This window comes from Aulostomus chinensis, chromosome 8, assembly GCF_037954235.1.
Source record: "Aulostomus chinensis isolate RoL2024-O1b breed Wild chromosome 8, RoL_Achi_v1.0, whole genome shotgun sequence".
Classification (NCBI taxonomy): Eukaryota; Metazoa; Chordata; class Actinopteri; order Syngnathiformes; family Aulostomidae; genus Aulostomus; species Aulostomus chinensis.
In genome coordinates this window covers 22,908,264-22,932,349 of record NC_141327.1, presented here as the reverse complement: position 1 = coordinate 22,932,349, position 24,086 = coordinate 22,908,264, and the positions used below count along the sequence as shown (strand labels likewise).

Here is a 24,086-nt window from a genome sequence, read left to right as displayed (position 1 = left end):
ACTTCAACAGAAAAGCAGGGCAGAAACTTTGTTCTCCCTCCGGGATGGCTGTTATGGAGGGACGAGATACTCCTGGTTTTTTGGTCTCCGTGTATCTAGAGGTCATTAGTGGCAGCTGTCATCATGAGCCGACCCTGGATGAAGTGTTGATCCTGGGCAGCATAACCTGACCTCCACCCAACATCTCTCTTGGTTTACTCTCACCAAAGAGGTCTGAAATCTGAAATGAACAAAGGTAAACCAGGACAAATATTTTGAGGGTTTTTTTTCGTATGAATTTTCCCGTGTCCGAGGCCGGAGGGCAAGTTTGATTCTGACCATTCCTAAATCCTCGATACGCAGTTTTGAAGTCAAACACAAACAACCAGTTGCCGCTTTAGTCCGTCAGTTTTTACAGCACACTTCTCCACCACGAGAAGAATGTGAGTGAAATCCAGGAGTGACAGAGTATAAAAAGCTTGGTGTGTTTGTTTCTATAGTTACACCCTGCGGTCTGTGCGCCCCCTTTTTTTATTTCTGGCTGGTCAAGTGAGGAGGGCAAGATTTATTTAAAGGATGCTCTGAAAAGTGTGATACAGAATGCACATGGCATCTCTGCTATTCAACCCACGTTACATGTGAAGGTTGCTGAGTGGTTCACAGTGTTGTCCTCAAGGTAGTTTTATGTCCAATAAAGACAGGAATGTTTGCAGGACAATAATTTCAGCGGTGCAAAGGACAATATCAAATTAGACAGCCTCTACTCATTGCTTTAAGACATCTTGAAATCACATTTTAAATGCATTCATGTGCATTAAAAATACATTGACGAACACTTTTAGTCAGTGTGGAACTTAATGAATTCACTGGACTAATCAAATATTGGATGTAATGTAATAAATAATATCATAAAGCTGACATTGTTGATAATAAAACTCAAACATTTCATAAATTTAGAACACTGCGCCTGGGTGAAAATGTTTGAGCAATGCACAGATCACTTCATCCAGTGTCAACTCAAAAGATTATCCATACAAGGTGACTTGGTATTTTTATCTTGACATGACCTTGTGCACCATATTGAGTAGACTTTCTCTCTTCATCCACGATGACTTGGTTTCTTATGCCGTGCTTTGTCAGTGTCGCTGCACAGGAAATCGATCCTATATTTCTATTATATTAAAATCAAAATCTGAAATTAGAGGAAGGGGATTTCACTTCACTTCCCAGCCATCACCATGATCTCTGTAGACTCCCAGATAGAGAGCCCACTAGACACAAGAGCTGTTGTTGTTTTTCCTCTGTGTGACACCCAACAGAGACCATACACCTGTCCTGCCAGCTGATGCCAGGTCATTGTCCCTCACCGAGGGACCAATGGCCACTCCGGTGCCGAAGCGTCCCTTTGACTTGACCTCTGACTTGTGTTTTCTCATTGATGTTAGTAGCAGTACACTGAAATGACTGGATTTTTTTGCTGCATCTATTCAATCTGCATTTGTTTTTTGTTTTAAATGTGACATTTTAATCTAGATTTTCTGTCGTATTTCAATTCCTGCATTTAACAGGAAACTGGGAGCTGTATGAAGTTGAGCTTTGGAGCTTTCCTGCACACACAGTTCTCACAGAACTAGCTGACTTCACATGGACTTTTAAATCACTGCTCAAATGACCTGAATGTATTCTGTTACAACAATATAAAACATAAATTGTCTGGTCAAATCTATTCCAATAGCAGACAAAATTTGATCTGATAAAAATTGTAAACAAGATGAAATACTTTATTCTTTGTATCACAACAGGGACTCTACTAAATAGGGTTAAATAAGTTTCATCCCCTAGCTTTTTTTCTGCGAGACTGAGGTAGAAGGGTTGAGGGAGCACTTTCACAGTCTTATCCAATGGTCTTTCTTAATTTAGCCATGGGGGCAGGAGGCTCCCTCCTTGGGCTGACAGAGGGAGGAGCCTGCGTCACTCACTGGCTACTGTTTCATTATTACCTGCACAGCCCTGCAGCCTTCACCACACTTGTGTGTCTGTGTGGGCACGTAGAAACACAGAGGATAATCTCAAGCCATCACACAGAAGTTTTTTTTTATGCTTTCCCCCCCGCCCCACCTGAAAAGGAATCTGCTTGCTGGTGGTGGTGCTACTGCTGCTGCTGCTGCTGACCTTTACAAAATACTGCAAAGTGGACATGGCAGGTTGTCTGCAAAGTCCACAACTCTGTAAAAAAGGAGCAGCTTTAAGATGCTTCCTTGTTACTTTTGCTCTCGCCTTCTGTCTGGCCTCAGTCAGTGCAGAGCCATTTGACCAGGCTCACCTCTACCACCACAGATACGGACCTAATGAAGACAACATCATCATTGCTAACAATGGAATCAGGGTACCTTTTGGGAGGTCTGTGTTCCTGGACCCTGTGAGTGACCTGGTGACAGAGGTGCAACCTGGTGACCGCTGCTACATCACAGTTCTGGACAATGACCCACTGGCCCAGAAACCTGGGATGCTGACCCCGAAAAAGTTCCCTTGTTCGTTTGGACCAGAGGAAGTGAAATACACTCATTTTGGATCTCGGAGCCCTAGCAAGGATCGCGTGAAGCTGCAGCTCCGTTATGATTCCCAGACGGACACAGTTATCATCCCTTTCATGTTGGAGGTGGAAGTGGTTTTCCAGCAGCTTGAGATCCTCACCAGGAATATGCCTCTCAATGTAGAAAAGCTCAATGGTGACAGCAATCCTATTGACAAAAAGGCTCTGGAGTTTTCTTTTGAAGATGGTGTCACTCAGTGTAAGATCACCACTCTTGTCGGCGCCGGTGGTCTTCCAAGGTATGGCACACTTTTAAATAACCCAAACAATGGCCAAATGGTAGATTGTGATGACTTTGTGAAACAGGGGATCCGTTATAAGCACACAGCTACAACCAATTCGCCAAACAGAGACTATATTCCAATGGTGGTAGAGCTGCAGGATAATGACGGTAACACCATCATGCAAGAACATTTCCAAATGATGGTTAGAATCAGAGAAGGTGCTGAAAATACAGCTCCTAAACCAAGTTTCATAGCCATGATGATGATGGAGGTTGATCAGTTCGTGATGACAGCTATAACAAGTGATATGCTGGCTGCCGAAGATGTCGAGACTCATTCAGATGATTTAATATTCAACATTACTTCATCGCTGGGCCCTCAGCAGGGTTATATTATCAGCACAGATGACCAGAACCTGCCCATCACCTCTTTCTATCAGAGAGACATCAAAGATCTGAAAATAGCGTATAAGCCACCGTCAGAGGATTCTGAAGTGGAGAGGATTTTCCAGCTAGAGTTTGAAATTGTAGACACTGATGGTGCTGTGTCTGATCCCTTCGCTTTTATGATTGTGGTGAAGCCTATGAATACCTTAGCTCCTGTCGCCACCAAAAATACAGGGCAGCTATTGTTTGAGGGCCAATCCCGAGCTCTCTCCAGCTCACAGAATTTAGAGATCAGTGATGAAGATAACCTGGAAGATGTGAAAATAACTGTGGTTGACGGCCTAAAGCACGGAGAACTGAGCATTCTTGGCAATCGAAAGAAATTCTTTACACCTGCCGATTTAGATGCTGGGATTGTTGTGTACCAGCACGATGGTAGTGATACCTATAGTGACAACATTATTTTCAGAATGACTGACGGCACTAATGAAGTGGAGTTTTTGTTTCCCATCACAATTGCGCCCACGGATGATGAGCCTCCTATCATTAATGCTAACACCGGTTTGGTGCTGTTCAAGAATGATGTCATGCAGATCTCTCCCTTCATTCTGAGCGCCACTGACATTGATTCAGAAGACTCCACCATTAAGTTTATTTTGGAGGCCCCCTACTCCGTTGTAGGTGAGCTTCTGCTAAGACAAGTTGAACCTCCATCTGACCCCTCTCTCTGGAAGTTCAGTGAGACAGATGAGATGTTCGAGCAGGTGGTGACCGAGTGGTTTCAACAGGACATTCTTGATGGAAAGTTATTCTATCGCCACATCGGACCTCATAGTGTCACCACTGTAATTGACCAGTTTGTGTTTCGGGTCCAGGATGATAACGACCCTCCTAATCAGTCTGGGGAACAAACGTTCACCATCAAAATCCATCCTGTGGATGATCTCGCTCCAGAGCTTGTTCCCGGCACCACTCTTCATATGACGGTCCAGGAATATGAGCTTACACACTTCAAGAAGAAATTCTTGTGCTATACTGATTTAGATTCAGACGACAGGGACTTAAAGTACACCATTACTAAGTCTCCAACCGACGCAGATGAGAACAACCCGGCCCCCTTAGGTGAAATCGTGCTGACTGACAACCCTGACACTGTAATTACAGAGTTCACACAGGCCCAAGTCAATCACCACAAAGTAGCTTACAGGCCTCCTGACCAGGAGCTGGGCATCACTCCAAAAGTGGCTCAGTTCACATTTGTTGTGGAAGACACTGCTGGTAACACAGCGGATGGTCAATTCACTATTTTCCTTCAGCCAGTTGACAACAAACCTCCAGTTATCACAAATACAGGGTTCACTGTTATGGAGAGAAGCTCCTATGTCATCACGAGCAAAGAGCTGCACGCCACAGACACCGATACAGATGATGAAAATATTGTTTTCACTGTGACCCAGATTCCTCGATATGGACAGCTGACATATTTGAGCATCGACATGTCAAACGGTGAAACGTTCGTTCTTGAGGACATTGTAAAAGGCCGACTCATTTACATCCATGGTGGAGAAGAATCCTTAAATGATGTCATCAAGCTTGATGTAAGTGACGGTTTCCATGAAATGCCCATCACTATTAAGGTCACCGTTGAGCCTGTTGATGATGAGACCCCCACTATTATGCTCCCTGCCGGCCTGCTCGGAGCTTCTATCGATGTACTGGAGAACAGCGCCACTGAGATCACGAGCAACGTAATTCAGGGTCGCGACGAAGACACTGATGACCTCATGTTGACTTTTATTGTAGAAGAGCCTCCTAGACTGGGTGAAATCTTGGTTCATGGTGCTCCCACTGAGAGATTTACCCAAGAGGACATCATCAATGGGGCTGTGGTGTATGCTCACACGTCGGGCGAAATCGGGCCTGTCAAAGTCCACGACTCCTTCAACCTTACTCTGTCTGATATGTCCGAACAGTGGGTCGTTGGTGGCAACAAGGTCCAAGGTGTAACAGTCCACGTTACCATTCTTCCCCTTGACAGCATTCCACCTGTCGTCAATGTCGGGGAGCAATTTATTGTAGTGGAAGGGGAGAAGAACGTCATTACCCTGAATCACATTCAAGCTGAGGATATTGACACAGATAATGATGACATTCTGTGCACCATCATTGTCCAACCATCATCCGGTTATGTAGAGAACATCTCCCCAGCTGCAGGCTCTGAGAAATCCAGGTCAGGGATGGCCATCACTGCCTTCAGCATTAAAGATGTCACACTTGGTCACATCTACTATGTCCAAAGCATCCACAAAGGTGTTGAACCTGTAGAAGACCGCTTCACTTTCCGTTGCTCAGACGGTATTAACTTCTCTGAACGCCACTTCTTCCCTATAGTCATCATTCCAGCCAATGATGAGAAGCCTGAGATCTTCATCCGTGAATTTGTTGTTATGGAGGGCATGAGTCTTGTCATTGACACTCCAATCCTCAACGCGGCTGATGCCGATATCCCTGGGGACGAACTGCGTTTTGAGATCATCAAACATCCCAAACATGGCACAATAGTTCAGCAGCTCAGTACCGGCACCATCCCAGTAGACAAGTTCAATTTGGAACAGATCCAAGAGGCGTCCAACATTGTCTATGAACATGATGACTCAGAGACCAAAGAGGACAGCTTTGAAATCAGGCTATCAGACGGTAAACACAAAGTAAATAAAACAGTTCTCATTATGGTTATTCCTGTTGACGATGAGACACCAAGAATGGCTATAAATGATGGACTTGACGTTGAAATTGGTGAGACAAAAATAATCAGCAACAGGATTTTGAAAGCCACAGATCTTGACTCTGAAGACAGCGAGTTAACGTATGTCATGCGATACGGCCCGGGACAAGGCTACCTTCAGCGCATCAGCAAGTTCGGTGAGGTTTTAGGTAATATCACCTTGGGAATGAACTTCACCCAAGACGATATCGACAAACAGCTGATCCAGTATGTACACACTGGCCAAGAGGGAATCCGTGACCTGCTGAAGTTTGACGTCACTGATGGTATCAATCCCCTTATTGATCGGTACTTTTACATCAACATCGGAAGTATCGACATGGTCTTTCCAGATGTTGTCAACAAAGGTGTGACACTCAAGGAGGGAGGAAAAGTAACCCTGACCACAGATCTCCTCAGCACCTCTGACATCAACAGTCCTGATGAATACCTCAGCTTTAGCATCACACGTGCGCCCAGCAGAGGCCATCTGGAGTGTACTGACTATCCAGGGGTTCCCATTTCCACCTTCACCCAACTTCAGCTTGCTGGCAACAAGATCTACTACATTCATACCTCAGACGACGAGATGAAAATGGACAGCTTTGAGTTTGAGGTGACAGATGGTTATAATCCTGTCTTCCGCACATTCCGAGTGTCCATCACCGATGTAGATAATAAGAAACCTGTCTTGACGATAAATAAAATGGTTGTGGAGGAGGGTGAAACCAGGCTCATCACACCATTTGAGCTGACAGCTGAGGATCGTGACACCCCCGACAACCTGCTGCGCTTCATCGTGACCCAGGTGCCAGTCCACGGGCAGCTGCTTTTTAACAACACGCAGCCAATCACAACCTTTACCAAGCAAGACCTGAATGAGAACCTTATCAGCTACAAGCATGATGGCACTGAGACCAACGAGGACAGTTTCTCCTTCACTGTCACAGATGGCACACACATCGACTTTTACGTCTTTCCTGACACCGTGTATGAGACACGCAAGCCCCAAATGATGACCATTCACATCAACACAGTGGACAATGGTGTCCCCCAGATCGTGGTTAACAAGGCTGCAGCCTCACTGAGGGTCCTCCAAACAGGCCACCTGGGGTTCCTCATCACCAGCAAGGCTCTTCGATCGGAGGACCGGGACAGTCCTCAGAAGGTCCTGAGGTACAGTGTGTCGGCGGCTCCTCAGCATGGCTTCATCATTAACACAGCCCTGGGAAACGACAGCATCAAGACCTTCACACAAGGTAAGCTCCTGTCAATCATTCAGTCACTGAACAGAGTTTTATTTAAACAATAAATTAAGGGAGTGGGGAAAAAAAGGGGTCAAAAAGTAAATGCAGAGATTTATAGTTCCTAAATAATGTATTAACTTTTGATTGAAATACTACACTAATATATAGTCTTACTTTAGGAGTATAGTTATGATATCTGGTATTTATATTGAGACCCGAAGTCACTTGGAAGCTTTTAAGGAAGAATAAGCAATTTTGCATTTAAATATTCATGTGAAATTTAAAAAAAGACAAAAACATCAGTAAAATACAATCAAAGAGGTGCATTTCATTTGTCTGTCACTGGTTTTGCATCACCGATGTGCCAGCTACTGAAAAAAAAAACACATTTCCAGTAAAATGTTCCTTGAAAAGAGAAGAGGCATTAAAAAATCTACTTAATTAGATCATTAACATTCATCCTGCGACAGTTTAGTCCAACCTGCTAAATGCAGTTGAATTAAATGTCAGCTTTCTAAGAGTTAAAGATATTTCTGACTGATAAAATATTTTTGAATGGTTAAAACAAGCCAGCACGCATCTCATCTAACGCCATGTCTCTGTATTTGTCTAACAGCCGATATCAACGACATGAAGATCTGTTACGTGTTACTGGACGGGAGCAACGCCACAAGTGATATCTTCTACTTCACTGTTGAAGACAGTGGTAAGATCTCCTTCATATTTCATCCTGAAATGGTTCCCATCACAAAATGCTCCCCCCCCAGACTTTAAATGGCTTCTTGGCGTTTAAAGTCAATCTCACAACTGTTTGCATCACAAAGACTTAAGGCAGTTGGCCATGACTGACACCCGGTATAGAGCCGCCATCTCTTTTCGCCCCACTGGGAAGGGTGGCAGGTTTAAAGGACAGGGGTCAAAGGGGGCTTAACCCAAACACTGACTGTGAGCTGGAAAAAGTGACGGACGCTAAACTACCTCACGCTCTTAACTTCATAGAACAATAGGTTCCCTTCCCCCGGGGTTTCTTTGAAAAGCTTCCAAATGTCCCCTTTCATCATGTGTTTTAAATGATGGTGTGAAATGTGGAAAGTTATGTGTGAAACAATCTGCCTTCTCATGGAAAAAATGAGAACAAAAAATAATGCCTTAAATGTAAAAATGGCACCATGACCATGAAATTCAGAAGAAGAGATCCTGTTTTCTGCTCTCTATTTTCTGCTTTACAAGCAACAATCATCCAATAGGATCCTCTATATTTTGAATTAGATCCACCCTCTCTTTCTCAGTTTACCGGTACACTTCGTGAGTTGGTTTTAGATTTCAGAAACTATGTGTATTTACTGAATATTATATTTCCTTTAGACTGTCATACGAGCCTCACTTTTAAAATACCTCTGGGTTACATGTTGAACATCATAATTCTGCAGCTCTCTTTTCTGGAACGTGTTCTTGTTCACGTACATGAAAAATCTCGCTCTGCCTCGCCGCCTCAAACGCTGCTGTAGATTTGTGAACAGCATTATAAATATAACCAATGTGAGGCATTAAAATGTAACAGGTGGTCTTAGCTATTTTAGCTTCAGCTATAAAATACAAAACAAGATTGGAAATGCAATCGATGCAGAGGGGGAAAGTTTAGGCTATAATTATGCTGGATTGAGGGCCGTGTAAATGATAATACTAGGGGGCTGTCGAGACTGCAGGGCCACTGTTTTTCTGTCTAATTACCGTCTTTTCATCAACAGAGATGAAGCCTCATATTAGCCTCGACTGAAAGCCCACTATTTAAGTTTTCCTCAGTCTGGAAGTGAAAAGAGTTGTTATTTTACTTCTAATTAGCTATATTATTTTCAGTTTTATTGCATTTCTTACCTTTTGCAGCCCTTTAATCTGTTTGGGGTTGAACTACAAGAAGGGAACACGCAGAATTCAGTTGGCTGGAGACTCGTTTTTGTGTTTGCTTTCTTTCTCACTCCAGCTGAACCGTGTGCATCGGTGAAGGATCAGACACAAAACAAAACCACCTTCAGCTGACTAGCATATGAATTAATAGCATATACAAAAATACATATACACTGATTTACATCCCCCCACCTGGGCTCACACCCTCCGTGATGTAAGCACACTAACCCTCACACACACAAACGACAGAGAAACATCTGGAGAAAGATCGAATAGATAAAAGTCAATAAGTGAGGCACTAAGGTGAAGTGTTGAAGGGGATGGGGGGGGGTCTCAGACATGAAGCGACATGCCGGTGGAGATCACACTGATGGTCAGCTTATCTCTTCAATCTCTTAATAAATCTAAATAGGCGGGGGAGGAAAGAAAACCTTGAGAGCTTTTCACTCCAGTTTATCCGCACAGACACTGATTGTTGTTATTTACAGACTTTTAAGTGATCATATCCCATATAGAATAACTTCATCATTATTGTGGCTAAATCTTGCTGTTGTAATATACATGTCTTTTTGAAGCTACAACATTTTTAGAAAGTTAGATAGCCTTAACATCTCCACTTCCATCAACCCAAACTCTCTAGCTGCTTTTTTGCTAATGGACCCTCAGATACTGGCAGCGATGTGAGGGTCTTAGTAGCCTTTAAAAAGGTACTAGAGCTGCACTGATGCTTCCTCACTTGAGAGTCAAAAATACATGCGTGTGCGCACACAAATACTCACACAATACACACAGTCCAAATAGTTAGCATACACTAATGGAGTAGTGTAACAGTTTGGCACACCTTATAATGCCCGAGTGCCGTGTTAGTTTCTGTGTTTGTGTCTGAAGATCTCAATCAGTGTTTGTGTGTGTATGTGTGTGTGTGTGTGTGTGTGTGTGTGTGTGTGCCTGCGCATGCAAGTGTGTGCGTGTCTATGCGCGCGCATAACAGCAACAACCCGTGTGTGTGTGTGTGTGTGTGTGTGTGTGTGTGTGCACAGCTGAGATGTGACTATCAAGATGGTGGAACAAGTGTGTCTTCATAAGAGGTCAGGAGTTGACACTCAGTTTCACACCAGGAGTGTTACTGTGGACCTCCTGGTCATCTGGAATCTTGGTGGTGGTGGTGGTGGTGGTGGTGGTGGTGGGGTGAGGGTGTCAGTGTAGCTTCATCAAGTCAGGACTCATCAAGATGTCCTTTCAGCTTCTCAGCTCTGCTCCGAAACGCGTTGCAGCTTCCCTGACAGCATCATCAAATACATTCGCTATTATGTTCTGCAAGAAATTAATGCGAGCAAATATCAGTGCAAATATTCAAAATCTTACAAAGCAATTTATCTAATTTGTTGTTTAAGCATAACATTTAATCCCAATCTCTTAACAAGCAGCATTATCCAGGGCCTCCCTTTTTTTTCGCAAAAAACAAAACAAAACAATTCTCGTCAACTAAAATAACTCTGCATGGCCAAATAATTTCTTTGATTTTCTTTTTTGTCATTTCTTCCTTCAATTCATTGTTCATCTTTCAATGAATCGCTTGTCTTTTTCAGTGTAAGTGTAGTTTGAATAAAAATATGAAAGTATTCTTGATTTTTTTTTTGCCGCGTAAATCCTGAGGAGAGCTATCAGGTGGTTCCTCATCCGCTATGTTCAGTCAAACAGCTTTAAAAGGTTAGTGATTCATGGGCTGAATATATTATTGTAGTTTTTTCCCTTCATTCTAAAATAAACATCATGAAGTTTTATTTCTAGAAATGTCAACACTATTAATTTATCCGACTTACTTTACGTGCAAACGTCGAACAGATACATTCTTGCGGAACAGTTAGAGAGAGTAATTTACTTCATTGCCGCCGCTGACCTCAGACACAAACTTTTGTTTAACCTGTTGTCCTTTTACTGGGAATTTCTATTGGAAAACCAATAACCTGCATGCAATGACCAGGTCAGCAAGTCCCTGAAGCCATTCAAAGAGTGGGACACTGAGGCAATAAATACTTGTTTTTACAAGTGGATACTCAGCTCACATATATCTTTGTCCACCAGACGCAGGCTGAGTGAGCCATGAGGTTAAAATTGACACTCTTACTTATTGTCAGACATGTTCAGGCGTTAATTTGTCTCTAGACTCATAACTGGACAAATGCGTAGATTTTGAGACCTTCATGGAGTATTAGCTAATGTTTGGTGCAGGTTCCCTTTAGTACAAATAAGACAGAGCGAACAGAGCCTCTACATTCAGATAAGTTGAATCATCCTCTCTGGCAATAATGCCTAGATTCTTCCAGCTCTAGAGAGGGCTCACAGACCTCAGGCGGCTGAGTGTTATGTGATCATTCAGAGCCGGGAGAGGAATGCACTTCCTCCGAGACTCCAGACTCCAGGGCCACAGACAGAGCAGGGCCTGGAAGTGAAGTGGTATCCCGAGCAGACAGGTGTGTACGTGAGAGCGAAGGCTCAAGTTGGATCCCCTTTCAAAGCCCTCGTCACCCCATTCCCCGGTCTGCAGAAATCCAACCCAATCTCAGATAGCCCGATAACCTGCAGACTTCCACTGAGAAGTTCGGCAATAGTTGCTCCCTAGAGAGTGCAGTGACGCTGAGCCAATAGAGAGAAAGAGAAACAAAATGCACATGTGATTGTGTGTAACTCCTCTGCCGGTTTTCCTCGGTGCAGCATCTACATTCATCTGTACGGTGGGACTTTGTGCTGACTGGCAGAGCCACATAACACCCCTACTTCCTAACGTGGCTCCAGATCTTACATGTCACGCGTGTCAACAGTCACCAGGAGATTTACAGGCTACTGGTGCCACAGTCGGGCCCCCGTGTGACATGAAGAAGCTGAGGCTCCCTCCACCTCACCCAGCTCTGTTCTAACCTTCCCTCCTTCTCCTCCTCAGGGGATTCTTTTTCTTTGTCATCTCTTCACCTGGTCGTTCCCTTTTCTTTCCTCTCAGGGTTAACACATTCATTTCACTGAATAGCTCACCTCACTCTCTTTTTTGTCCTATTTCTTAAGGCTTGATTTATGGTGGGTGGAGGGCTGCTGGGTTGGGGAGTTATGATGTATAGCTGGAGTGGTTATTCTTAACTGTTCTCATATGGGAAAGCTGTTGCTTCTCCAAGCCAAGCTGTCATTGAGTTACTCTCATACCATTCCTCACTCTTTTCTTTTTTGTTTCCTTCTCATGGGTAGGATACATGGCTTGACACTGACAAGTGCTGCCGCGGGGCGATGATGGGACAATGTTCATGAAAATCCCCTGCCTCTTTGTTTATGTCTGCTTTCTTGCATCCCTGTTTGTCAACGATTCCCAGAGACGGTTTAATTTTATTAAGATTTACAGCCTTCCTCACCCTAAAAAGTGTCTTTCAAATACTTACAAATAGACGTCTCGAGCTCACAAAGTTGTTATTTCCTTTCTGCGTTACTTCTCTGTGACTCCAGATTGCAGAGGGCCAGCTACGTATATTCAGATTGGAGCTAATGGTTGCTAACGAGTAAACACAACTACAGCAACAAAAAGACAGCAAACGTGCCCAAAAATGTCAATTTAAAAAAACCCTATGGTTCACTGTCCAGTACAATTCATGTCCTCATTATCCAGCTTCATGCCCAGCAATCCAACTTTAACACTTCATCATTTAGAGTGTAACTAACGAGCATGATTGAGTTGAACCAACTTGCTCGCGCTCATTCACTGTTGCACTGAACTGGAGGCCTTGTAATTTGTTATTTATTCTTAATGGCTTTCAGGTGCTGTCAAATTCTGATTTATGATGAGTCACTGTGCTAAAGCACCAATCTCTGTAAATGTGTTCTTCTATTAATACATTTCATCATGCAGCATTCCTAAAGCAAATTCCTTGGAACCTAGAGCGGAAGCCAAGATACGGTTTCACTATTTTAAAATTCCTTTTCTATTATTACATTTACACTGAAAACTCTTGCATTTACTTTTGACATCTCCCTTATTAGATATGCCACACAAGTCTGAAACACTCTGAAATGTAAATATGGCGCACAGAAGCTAACTGGAACCTAAACGTAACTTGATGAGGATATTCTTAGACGGTTGCTTGTCCTTGCATCATGCTTAATATTGACCTTATATCTTGCCTGACCCACTATCCCTTTGCATCTATGTATGGTGCAGCTGCACCGCTATGCCTACACCGGCGGATGTGACATCAAATGATGCTGGTGCAGAGAAAACATGAGGCTATAATATTGTGTGCTTGCGACGTGTAACAATTCTATCAGAAGTTCTCTTTTTGCTAAATGCCGAACACTCAAAATATTGTGCAACTTTATGAGATTCTTTTTGCTGAAGTGAATGGCTTTACTTTAAATAGATTACCCAGATACCTACTTGTGCCAAAATATAGCCTGCCAGAGTGGGATTATTGCATTAGGGGAAGTCAGGCAGCTTGTAATGAAGGTCTGGAGAGCATCCAGCTGGTCTCACTCAGGTCCTAAAACAGGAAAACATTATCATACTTCTTTAATATTCTCTCGCGGCCTATGCCAGTGACTAGCATCAATCATGTTAATATATTAAAAAGCTGTAACCCATTTAGAAATATGGGCAGACCTATAAAACTTTTCATCCCAGCAGAAATTATGATGATCCTCTCTTTGAAATCTACTGCAAGCCAAGCCAGGCAGGATAGCTGCATCTGATAGCTGGCTGTATATAGTGTATGTGTCATGAAATGTGATAAATTAGACCGCTAGTCACATAAAAGCTCTGCTCTGGTTGCTAGAAACTCAAGTCTCACATGTTGATGGTTTCTCGATCAGTTAGTAGTCCTGCCAGCTCCGACTTCCCTGTCTGGCACTGTGGAGAAAAGAAGTCAGAAAGAGTGAGTGAGCTTCCCCTCTCTAGAGTGGTGTGAACAATGTGGAGGCAGGCAGGGAGGCACGCCATGGTGGTAAATCTGGCCCACCCACACTGTGGCCTGCTGTCCCTCTCAGTTGTTCATCCCCTTCGCGAACAAAGCTGACACAGGGATGGAGGGGGGACGTGGGGGGGGGGGGGGGGGGGGGGAGTGCAGCTGTCACTCTAGTCCACATTATCTTGGACTTATTTGGGAAGGAAGAAGCTGTTTTCGTGACTTTGGAGCGAGATGCATGGGGATGGAGCAGAATGAGCAGGACGGTGTGGGATGAGGAATGTGACAAAGAAAAACAGGACAATTTTAGCCCCCTCCGTTCAGATTGTACAGCAGAAGAGAAACACCTGTTGACCACACAGTGTGCAAAAAAAAAAACAACCTAGCAGGGAGATTGCATTCATTCACTCAACTCCTCATTCTTACTATAATTCAGTGACATACGTGTTAAAAAGCAGTGTAAATCATGAGGGTAGCATGAAGCATGTGAAAAAAGCCAAAGAGTGACTCCTGCACTGTAGCTCAGGTTACACATGAAAACCACTTACGTCATTTTGTGGATTGTCATGTGACCTGGGCTTCTGTTTCACATGTGTCTATCAGGTTCCACCGTGACACCATGGAAACACACATTTCAACTGATGAATAACCGCTGAATACTTTTGTTTTGCTTCGTCAGCAGCTGAGCGTTTAATCATTATACAGAGGAGTCAGTGTGTTCAGTGTCACCCTTCCGCACACCCCATAACTTCAGCGACTGACTGAAACATCTCTCTCCACCCAGTGATTGATGGGATACATTCAGAGCTTCTCTATCTTGACATTTCATTGAGTGGTGAAGCTGGTACAAGGTGCTGGTAGGTGCAGAAACTGAGTAGATATGAAGGTTTCATTACTCGACATCATGTTAAGGGAGCAAAGTACAGTTAGCGTAAATCTTCTGCACGTACCCTATCAACCCTTGATGAATCTGCTGTGAGCAAAAACAGACATGATACATGTTTCCTGTATTTTTAGCCATGCTTGCAGGAAACCTGAGCACGGTGAAGGGTAGCTGTACCGGCTGGGTCTCTGCTGCTCCGTGTCTCCTATCCTAAACCAGCGGGCTTCTCTGGAGGAGTCCTGGCATGTCATAAAGGATGGTTTAGGGATTAGGAATTAAAATGATGTTTATTTTTACTTTTGAGGATCTATGGACAGTCATCCCTCACATCCTGCCATTATAATTATCCAAGTAATTAACACTCTGTCATTGTCCTGGAGAATCCACTCGTTATCACTACCATCTGAACGCTCCTCGGCCTTTTGGCGAGTGCGGTTTGTTTCGGACTCAGGCTTGTTTGGCATCAGTGTTAACATGAGGGTTTGAGGAAGTGGCCCCCCTGCCCATTCTGAATAGCCACACTCTACCCCCCCCCCCCCCAAGTGTTTTCATTCTCCCCAGCCACATAGCAGAAAGACTGCAGCGTCTTTCTTCCTCACTGAGGCAAAACCGTGCTCAAAGCTGGTTTATTGTGAGGACCATCTCAAGCTTTTTGCAAATACAGAGAACAATTGCGCTCCTTTGCCGGTACGATGGCCACTTAAGAGAATAAATATTTCAGCGTCAGGTATCATCTCAATTTCTAATTTATCATTTGACATTTATTTTTACTCAAATAGTTTATCTTCCAGATTAAGGTGCAGATTTTCTGAATTTAACTCCCCCAAAGAATACCCTGAGTCTTCCAAATGGACTTAGGTCAACAGGGCCACTGTCAGTGTGACCAGCCATGCAGGACTAAAGAGAGACAACCCTCGCTAACCTCCTTGACCCAAAGAATCCACTGACCGTGACCCATTTCACATCAAAAGTTGCAGGTCATCAGGCTCGTTTTACGAATGGAAATATACCAGGTTGTTTAAAAAAAAAAAAAATTCCCATTGTGCCTTATAATTTTAAATATCCTTGAGCCTCGCAGTCAGTGTCGAGTCAGTGACCATGAGAGAGCTGATTTGAGGGATAACCCCGGTCATGAGATATTGCGGATTAAGGATCAGGGATATAGTTTGTGGCTCAGTGGCAAGTGGCTCTCAGCTTTGGGATGTTTTGTTCAGGTGCGTGTTATAGGAGAAATACTTCTCTCATAAACGGAACACCCGTTTTAAATCAAGGTCTTAAAGTGTTGTGGGACTAAAATAAATGACTGAGGAGGATACAGGCTTTGTTTAAGTGTAAAATATGCTTAGCTTTAATGATATTATGTGTTTGAGATTTTAATCTGTATTTACAGTCATCATTTTACTCCATGAAAACACTCCCGGCTCAAACTTCAACCTTACCTTGTTTGAGCGTGTTGGAAAGAGGAGGATGATTCAAGAGTTCAGTTTATTTAAGATATAAGTCTGTGAGCTGAGAATCTTCATCTTGACTGTGAAAACCACAAATGAGGAGAGAATGGATGGAAAACGGAAACTGCTCTCAGGGGCCTGGTGAAGTGTAGAGGAAGCCAAGGTATTCAGTTATCATGTTACCCTTTCTTTTCTTTCATCGCCATGCCCAGAGAAGCAGTTTATGCCTCAGCAGTTCCTTACATGAACAAAACTGATATGGTGCCGTGCAGTAAAAGAGAGTGTTGGTGCATAATGGGTTTGTCTTTGTTTCTTTAGGTGGAAACAAACTGAAGCCTCAGCCATTCCGGCTCAACTGGGCCTGGATCTCTCTGGAGAGGGAATATTACTTAGTGGACGAAGATGCCAAATTCCTGGAGGTGACACTCAAACGTAGAGGATACTTGGGAGAAACCTCTTTTGTCAGTAAGTCATTTGTTAGGTTTTTGTCTCACGTGGGCATTTACATCATTTTTTACAACTTTGGTGATTTTTCAAAGAAAGATAATGAAACAAAACAACATTTGCTGTGGTAAAAATGATATTCAACAAAGACTTATTGCCTCAGTAACTCTTCCTCTTGTCTTTAAAAGGACCTTCTTATTCATGGCCCACACTGATAGCTTTAAAACGTGAAAGGAGTTCTTCGTTTAGCTTTGGAGAAAATATCAACAACTGCAGCAGACACTGCAGGGAAACATATTTTACCATGTGTACATGTACATTCAAGGATATAAAACAGATTATAGGTTGAATAGGTTGACTTGTAGTTCTAATTTTCTGCCGCAGACATCTTGCAGACTCTTTCAACTTCCTTGGTGCTCAAAACTCTTGTGCGTCACTGTCTCATAGGTATCGCCACTAAGGACGGCACAGCTGAGAAAGACAAAGACTTCCGAGGTAAATCCCAGAAGCAGGTTCAGTTTAACCCCGGCCAGACCACAGCGACGTGGAGAGTGAAGATCTTCACAGATCAGGAGTTTGAGACCTCGGAGACCTTTGAGATCCAGCTGTCAGACCCAGTCATGGCGGTGCTGGAGTTCCCCGATAAGGCAACAGTGGAGATTGTGGACCCCGGAGATGGTAATGTAATAAATGCTTGAATAAATAGGTAACATTTTACAATAAGAATACATTAATAATGCTTGGTTATTGCTTAGTAGGGGTTTATTACCCATTTATTTATACTCCTTGTGACCTCTATTGTAAAGTGCGGAACGTGGATCCCTTTTGTAACATCTCTTCTTTGCTTCTCCTCCAAAACAGAGTCAACTGTGTTCATTCCTCAAGCTGAGTACAAGATTGAGGAGGATATCGGGGAGCTGTTGGTGCCAGTTCACCGCTCAGGAGACGCCAGCCAGGAACTCATGGTTGTTTGTTTCACTCAGCAAGGTAAAACAAGACTTTAATGATTCTCAGGGTGAAACGTATTTCACGGCCACTCAGGCTGCTGCTGATATAAAACTCTTACAACAGTGTTCTTGAGTAAAACACTTTTATTTGTATGGGTTTTATTTGAATTAAATGTAACGCATCATTATCATTTTGTCGTGTAACTTTCTGATTTTCTTTGTAATTCCTCAGCCACGGCCACCGGCACCATTCCCAGCACGGTCCTGTCCTACTCTGATTACATCACGCGACCCGAGGACCACACCAGCGTGCTGCGCTTTGACAAGGACGAGCGGGAGAAAGTTTGCCGTATCATCATCATCGACGATTCTCTTTATGAAGATGAAGAGAGCTTTAACGTCACCCTCAGCATGCCCATGGGTGGCCAAGTGGGCGCCAACTTCCCAACTGCCAAGGTCACCATCCTGGCAGACAGTGATGATGGTGAGTGATGAATCGTCATCCGCATTGAGCAGATCTCAGTTACACGTGCGATAGAAAAAGTGCAGATGTGGCACGCTGTAAAGATGACAACCAGATCACCGTTGAGGTGATTTCACATTAAATTAGATTAGATTAGATTAGATTAGATTAGATTAGATTACACACATCAACGTTAAAGAATATTCATGATTATTTTCAGACTTTTAAGTATGAATCTTTTGAAAATCTTCTTACATGAAGGAGGCTGTTAGATCATTCCTATAACAAAGATGTAAAAATGGAGATAAATCAACACACGCGTACACAGGATATTCTTTAAAAAAAAAGTTTTCATCACTTTTTGCTTCAAGGGGCTCCTGTGCTTCCCCCCGTGAGAACTATATTTAACACTGAGTATGGTTTGCATTGAGAGGATATTTACAGAGATATGTGATCAAGGAAGAGTGGCTTCATATCCTGTGGTTGAAGCGGCAGGTGTGTGTGTGTGATCCTGCTGCCCGGTGCCACTGTGATGGCCGCCTTTGTTATTTTAGTATCTGCTCACGATTAATCCATCAAAGGTACTCAGGCGGTATCATAACCAGTTGCCAAAATAAAAGCACAAGATTATCTATACTTGCTTTACTGTCTTTATATCACTCCGCAAGTGCATGACCTTTCCTAGCGCTAACAGCTCACTTTACACTCATTTATCTGCCACCCTGGGTGTGTCTGTCTGTCTGAGGGGTAGAAACAAGATAACAATAGACAGGTGTTGAGGAGAATAGCAGCAGCGGTGGATGTTATGTTATACTGTAGCCTGTCTGATAGATAAAAGGACTTCAAGCTGTGCTCCCTGGGCCAGCTCCCATCCTCGCTGGCATTCAGAGGAGCTCGGGGGAAACAGAGGGCATCCCTTTGTCAGCAGGGACCAAAAAGCAGGTGGTGGACAGAGAGGGACCATTGTGCAGGGAATCCAAATGACTGGCATGTTTTTACTCTGTCCCCTGTTTGATGGCATTCAACCCCATGTTGCTGTTAGACTTACTGCGTTTTCAGGAATGTGTTTTTGAACAACAATAAATCAGACTCCTGACAAGGTCTTTCTTGTCATTCTTTTGCAACCACTAGTTAGTAGTAGTATCTCCCTCACGTTCCTCCTCTGTCCATTCACACGACTAATGTCCTTTCTTTCGCTTGCTGTAGTGACAAACCTGCTCACAGAGCAAGCTTCCCACCCATGTAATTTGGGAGAGGAGTGTAATTGAACTTTGTGTATAAATAATCAGCAAGCATTCCCAGACATGCAAAGAAACAACAGAAGACTTCTCAGGGTAAACCTCTATTGTGGCTCTACTTCTTGGTGGGTCCTTAAGTAACACCCCACCATAAATCTCATTTGGTGTGTGTGTGTGTGTGTGTGTGTGTGTGTGTGTGTGTGTGTGTGTGTGTGTGTGTGTGTAAACCATCTGCCAATCTGTATAAACTTGTGGTTTGGATTCTTCCCAGCATCCAGCCTCCATTGTTACTGTATTTGTCTTCGTCTTCCTCCCACTGATCTTTAAGGTTGCCGTGTTGGTTGGGACTCATGTCCCCACACAACCCCCTCCCCACCACACTGGTACTAAATAGACAGCTTAGAGTTCTGAAAGGAATTGAGAGTTTGCCAGAAATCTTCCCTCCAGCATCAGTAAAGTCTTTTACAGCATCCATTCACTTCTTGTACTAGATGGTCCTCACTCATTCTCAAGCTCTGTTTACCATGCAAACTGCATCACATGTGCTTGTTTGTGTGATGACCTGAATGAAGGCTATAGGCTGAAATCATTCGGGTTTAAAGCCGCAATTATGTCCTCTTTTAAGATACAAACTTTATTGATTATTTTGCAAGTATCTAGTTGGAGACAGATTGTATTTTTTTTAACCTGTCGATGATGCGATGAGAAGCTGAACAAAGTTGAATCATCCTAAGAGGAACATGCACTTGCTGAGCCATTTCACTCAAGGCCTCCTTCATGGTGGCGCCAGAGGAAAAGACAGCAGGTCACCAAAGTCCCAGCGTACATGGTTTGGGGACAGAGTCGGCATTAATGGCAGCATGTAGGGGAGGAGCAACACACCCACAGACAATGCCTTAAGTGGTTTTATCTGGAGAATTTGAGAACAACAACATTGGTCTTATTTCATGGGGTCGTATCTGGGAAGTAGAGACCTACGATTGTTTAATTTGTTGCCTCCTTCCTCAAAAAACCCTCATCCAACAGTGAAGATATTTCACTCAAGATAAACGTGATGGATCTACTGACCAGCAGTCCGTGGAGCCTTTGAGGCCTGACACAGAGTGATGAAAATACACTTCATACTGAAGTGAAGAGAGATGAATGATGAATCCTCCCGACCCCCCCTTCCCCTGCCGCTCATTAGCTTCTCTCTCATCAGAAGCTGGGACCATCCCGTCACTCATGCATCACACTGAGTGCACACACAAGCGCACGCCTCATTGTTCAGGTGGCTGCTCGACCCTTTGGCATTGGGTTCAGACGTAACCGCCTGGCTTCAGATTAATGGGGGAGGGAGGTTGAGGGAGGACATGGATAAGAGCGATGACAGCTCTCTTCCTGTGCTGAGCCCAAAATGGGCCATTTACTGATCTATTCATGACAATCAAACAGAGGCAAAGGTCGAAACATACTCAGAAAATAACCATTTACAGATAAACTACAGATAAACAGCAATATGGATGATAACACAATGTACAGACGATCATATCTAAGATAAACATGATGTTGATGTATTTTATATGCTCTATTTGCATAATTTTTTTTACGTAAGTTCTGTCGGGAGGGAAACTGGAAACGATGTGTTGACCTATTCTATTTTTCTCTTCCTAAAATACAACAGAGCCATCACTGTACTTTGGGGAACCTGAGTATACGGTGGATGAGAGCTCAGGCTATGTTGAGGTGAAGGTCTGGAGGACCGGCACCGACCTGTCCAAAACAGCTACAGTCACTGTTCGGTCCAGGAAGAGCGAGCCCGTCTCTGCAGAAGGTAGCAATCGCATTTTACACAAACAGTCATGCAGTATTAAAGATATAATTAAACTTATTTTACATCCTCTCTTCCTCTCAGCTGGACTGGACTATGTTGGCATCAGTCGCAACCTGGACTTTGCTCCTGGAGTGACAATGCAGACCTTCAGAGTGACAATCTTGGATGACCTGGGTCAGCCAGAGCTGGAGGGTCCTGAGACCTTTGACCTTGTTCTACGGATGCCAATGAATGCTGTGCTAGGAGAGCCGAGCAAGACCACCATCACCATCAATGATACTCTGACCGACTGTAAGATTGCTGTGGTTTTACATCGTATCCTTGATCAACGTCGCACTCGGTTGCTGACTCACTTGTAACTTTTGCAGTGCCGAAGGTTCAGTTTAAGGATGGGAGCTACAAGGTGGACGAGTCTGACGGCGAGGTGAAAGTCATCGTGTACCGTAGTGGAGACATCAGCCTGCAGTCTACTGTGCGCTGCTACACCCGGCAGGGCTCTGCACAGGTGATGATGGACTATAGCGAAAGGCCCAATACTGATGCATCACTCATCACTTTCCTACCAGGTGAGACCTCCCTCCCTCCCTCCTCTTTGCTTTCTAATGTTTGGTAAATGTCCACTGTATCCTGTGTATGTTAACCATTCTTCTCCAGGCGAGACTGAGAAGCCCTGCGTGGTAACTCTGGAGGATGACTCCATCCACGAAGACGACGAAGAGTTCCGTCTGGTCCTGGGAACTCCCAAGAGCAAGTCCCCATATGGAGCTTCTATCGGGGAACAGAAGGACGTGCTGGTCACCATCACAGATGAGAAAGACAGTATGTGCTTCCTTTAATATTATTATAAACGTATCTCCCTGAGGACAAAACCTCAGCATCTTAGTATGGAGCATCCTTGTATCCAGCTGATTTTCCTTTTCCTATAAACCGTCCTGATCATATTTAATGAGCACTTTTCTTTGCTGATCAGCAGTCATGGTTCAGTGACTTACTTTCCCTCCTGTTCTAGAGCCCATCATCCGTTTCGCTGAGATCAAGTACAGTGTGCGTGAACCCCAGGTGAAAGGCGACGTAGCGATCGTTAAGATTCCCATCTTGCGTGTTGGAGACACCTCAAAGGTTTCGGTGGTGAGGGTGCACACCAAGGACGGCTCTGCGACCTCTGGAGAGGACTACAACCCACTGTCAGAGGGTGAGAATCTGGCTGCTCACTGCCTCCTGCTTTTGATATTGTATGTTTTTGATTTTTATGTTTGGGGTGGTCGTTTCTCACACCTCTGTGTATTATTCCTAGATGTGGAGTTCAAGGAAGGGGAAAAAGAGCACTTTGTGGAGATTGAGATCCTGTATGATGGTGAGAGAGAGATGAGGGAGGCCTTCACTGTGCACATGAAGCCTGATGACAACATGGTGGCAGAAATCCAGGTGAGACAATGGCAACACATAACTAAATATAAGCAAGTAACACGTCTTATATGTACGCATGTACAGTACTGCACATCCACACACATGCAGGAAAGCAACCCCGCCGTGTTAGCCAGTGTTAAAATAGCCAGGCAGCAGCTGGCGTTGCTGTCAGCACGCCTGAACCACAGTCTTATAAAAAGATTTTCCCTCTGGAATGAGATGCTGAGGGGAATGTCCTGGCAGAGTCAAACAGTAGATGAACCTAAAAACAGAACTGTGACATTCTACCCATATACTCCACATCAGGCGTCAGCCCCCTCACATGACAGGAATAGGTTAACTCTGACTGAATTGTTGTGTGCTTTTAGTGTGGACTACAAAGCATTCTGGGAGTGCATTCCCCTGTCACGTCCGCACAATTAAAATGAGTCATTCTGATCACGGAAAATGTATCTGGATCTGTTGAGAAGCTAGTCTGAGAATGTTCAGGCTATGTACAACATCTAGCTGTGTAAATACCACAGCATCAAATGGTCATATTATTGGATGTCATTAGACTGCATCAGATGAAGAAAACTCCAAAGCCCACAAATTGGTCAGAAGCTGCACATTATTAGCATTGCTAAAGCATTTACAAATACAAGAACTATGTTGCCATTTAAAACAAATGAATTTGTCTTGTGAAATATAGATATTTTATGACATGTCAGTGTGACAGTTGTGGTCTACAGACACAAGGGTCAGGGGAAGGGTTGAATTCCTTCCTGAAAACGGCCATCAAACCATCCACGGTTTGTTTGACCTATCCATCATCCTACCCCATGTCCTTGTGCCGTCTCACCCTGTTGATGGTAGATTACGTACGCCATCTTCTTTTCCCTACTCATTATTGTTTCCGTCACTGGAGGGCATCTATCACTTGTCCTCAAGTATATTCCTCCTGATTACAACCGATAAAAAACATTTAATGCTCTAAAGATCCACTGAAACATTAGTCAGGGTCATGACAATGGTTGCCGGAATGATGGCCACCTCATCGCTGGGGCAAAGGCTCAGTGTATTTAAGACTACTCACATTCAAAAATGGGAAAACATATTCTAACACTAAAAATATAACCTCTTTGATCAATTGAAAAGAATAATTATTATTTTCTGATTCGACAGTTGAAGTGTTGGTCAGGTTTTAACGACTAACAGCTAATTCCTTCTTCCCATTAGATGAACAAGGCCATTGTGTACATTGAGGAGATGGACAGTGTGGCCGATGTAACCTTCCCCGCCGTGCCCCATGTGGTTTCCCTGCTCATGTATGATGACACGGCTAAAACTAAAGACTCACCCAACCCACCCAATGGATACGCTGTAGTGTGTGTGACAGTAAGTAGGACGCCGCTTTTATCTCACTGTG

General features: G+C 43.8%; 1 protein-coding gene across 1 annotated transcript in view; it reads left to right on the top strand.

Annotated features, from left to right (window-relative positions):
* The first annotated feature begins 2,176 nt into the window (after window positions 1-2,176).
* frem3 (Fras1 related extracellular matrix 3) overlaps window positions 2,177-24,086 on the top strand; it is a 27,451-nt gene continuing 5,541 nt past the window's right edge. Inside the window, exons 1-13 of the mRNA XM_086211755.1 lie at window positions 2,177-7,205; window positions 7,810-7,899; window positions 16,685-16,831; window positions 17,258-17,488; window positions 17,672-17,797; window positions 17,990-18,241; window positions 21,122-21,271; window positions 21,353-21,562; window positions 21,640-21,837; window positions 21,926-22,090; window positions 22,281-22,463; window positions 22,566-22,696; window positions 23,897-24,055. Coding sequence (XP_086067881.1) covers window positions 2,177-7,205; window positions 7,810-7,899; window positions 16,685-16,831; window positions 17,258-17,488; window positions 17,672-17,797; window positions 17,990-18,241; window positions 21,122-21,271; window positions 21,353-21,562; window positions 21,640-21,837; window positions 21,926-22,090; window positions 22,281-22,463; window positions 22,566-22,696; window positions 23,897-24,055 — 7,071 coding nt within the window. The remainder of the gene's footprint in view (window positions 7,206-7,809; window positions 7,900-16,684; window positions 16,832-17,257; window positions 17,489-17,671; window positions 17,798-17,989; window positions 18,242-21,121; window positions 21,272-21,352; window positions 21,563-21,639; window positions 21,838-21,925; window positions 22,091-22,280; window positions 22,464-22,565; window positions 22,697-23,896; window positions 24,056-24,086) is intronic.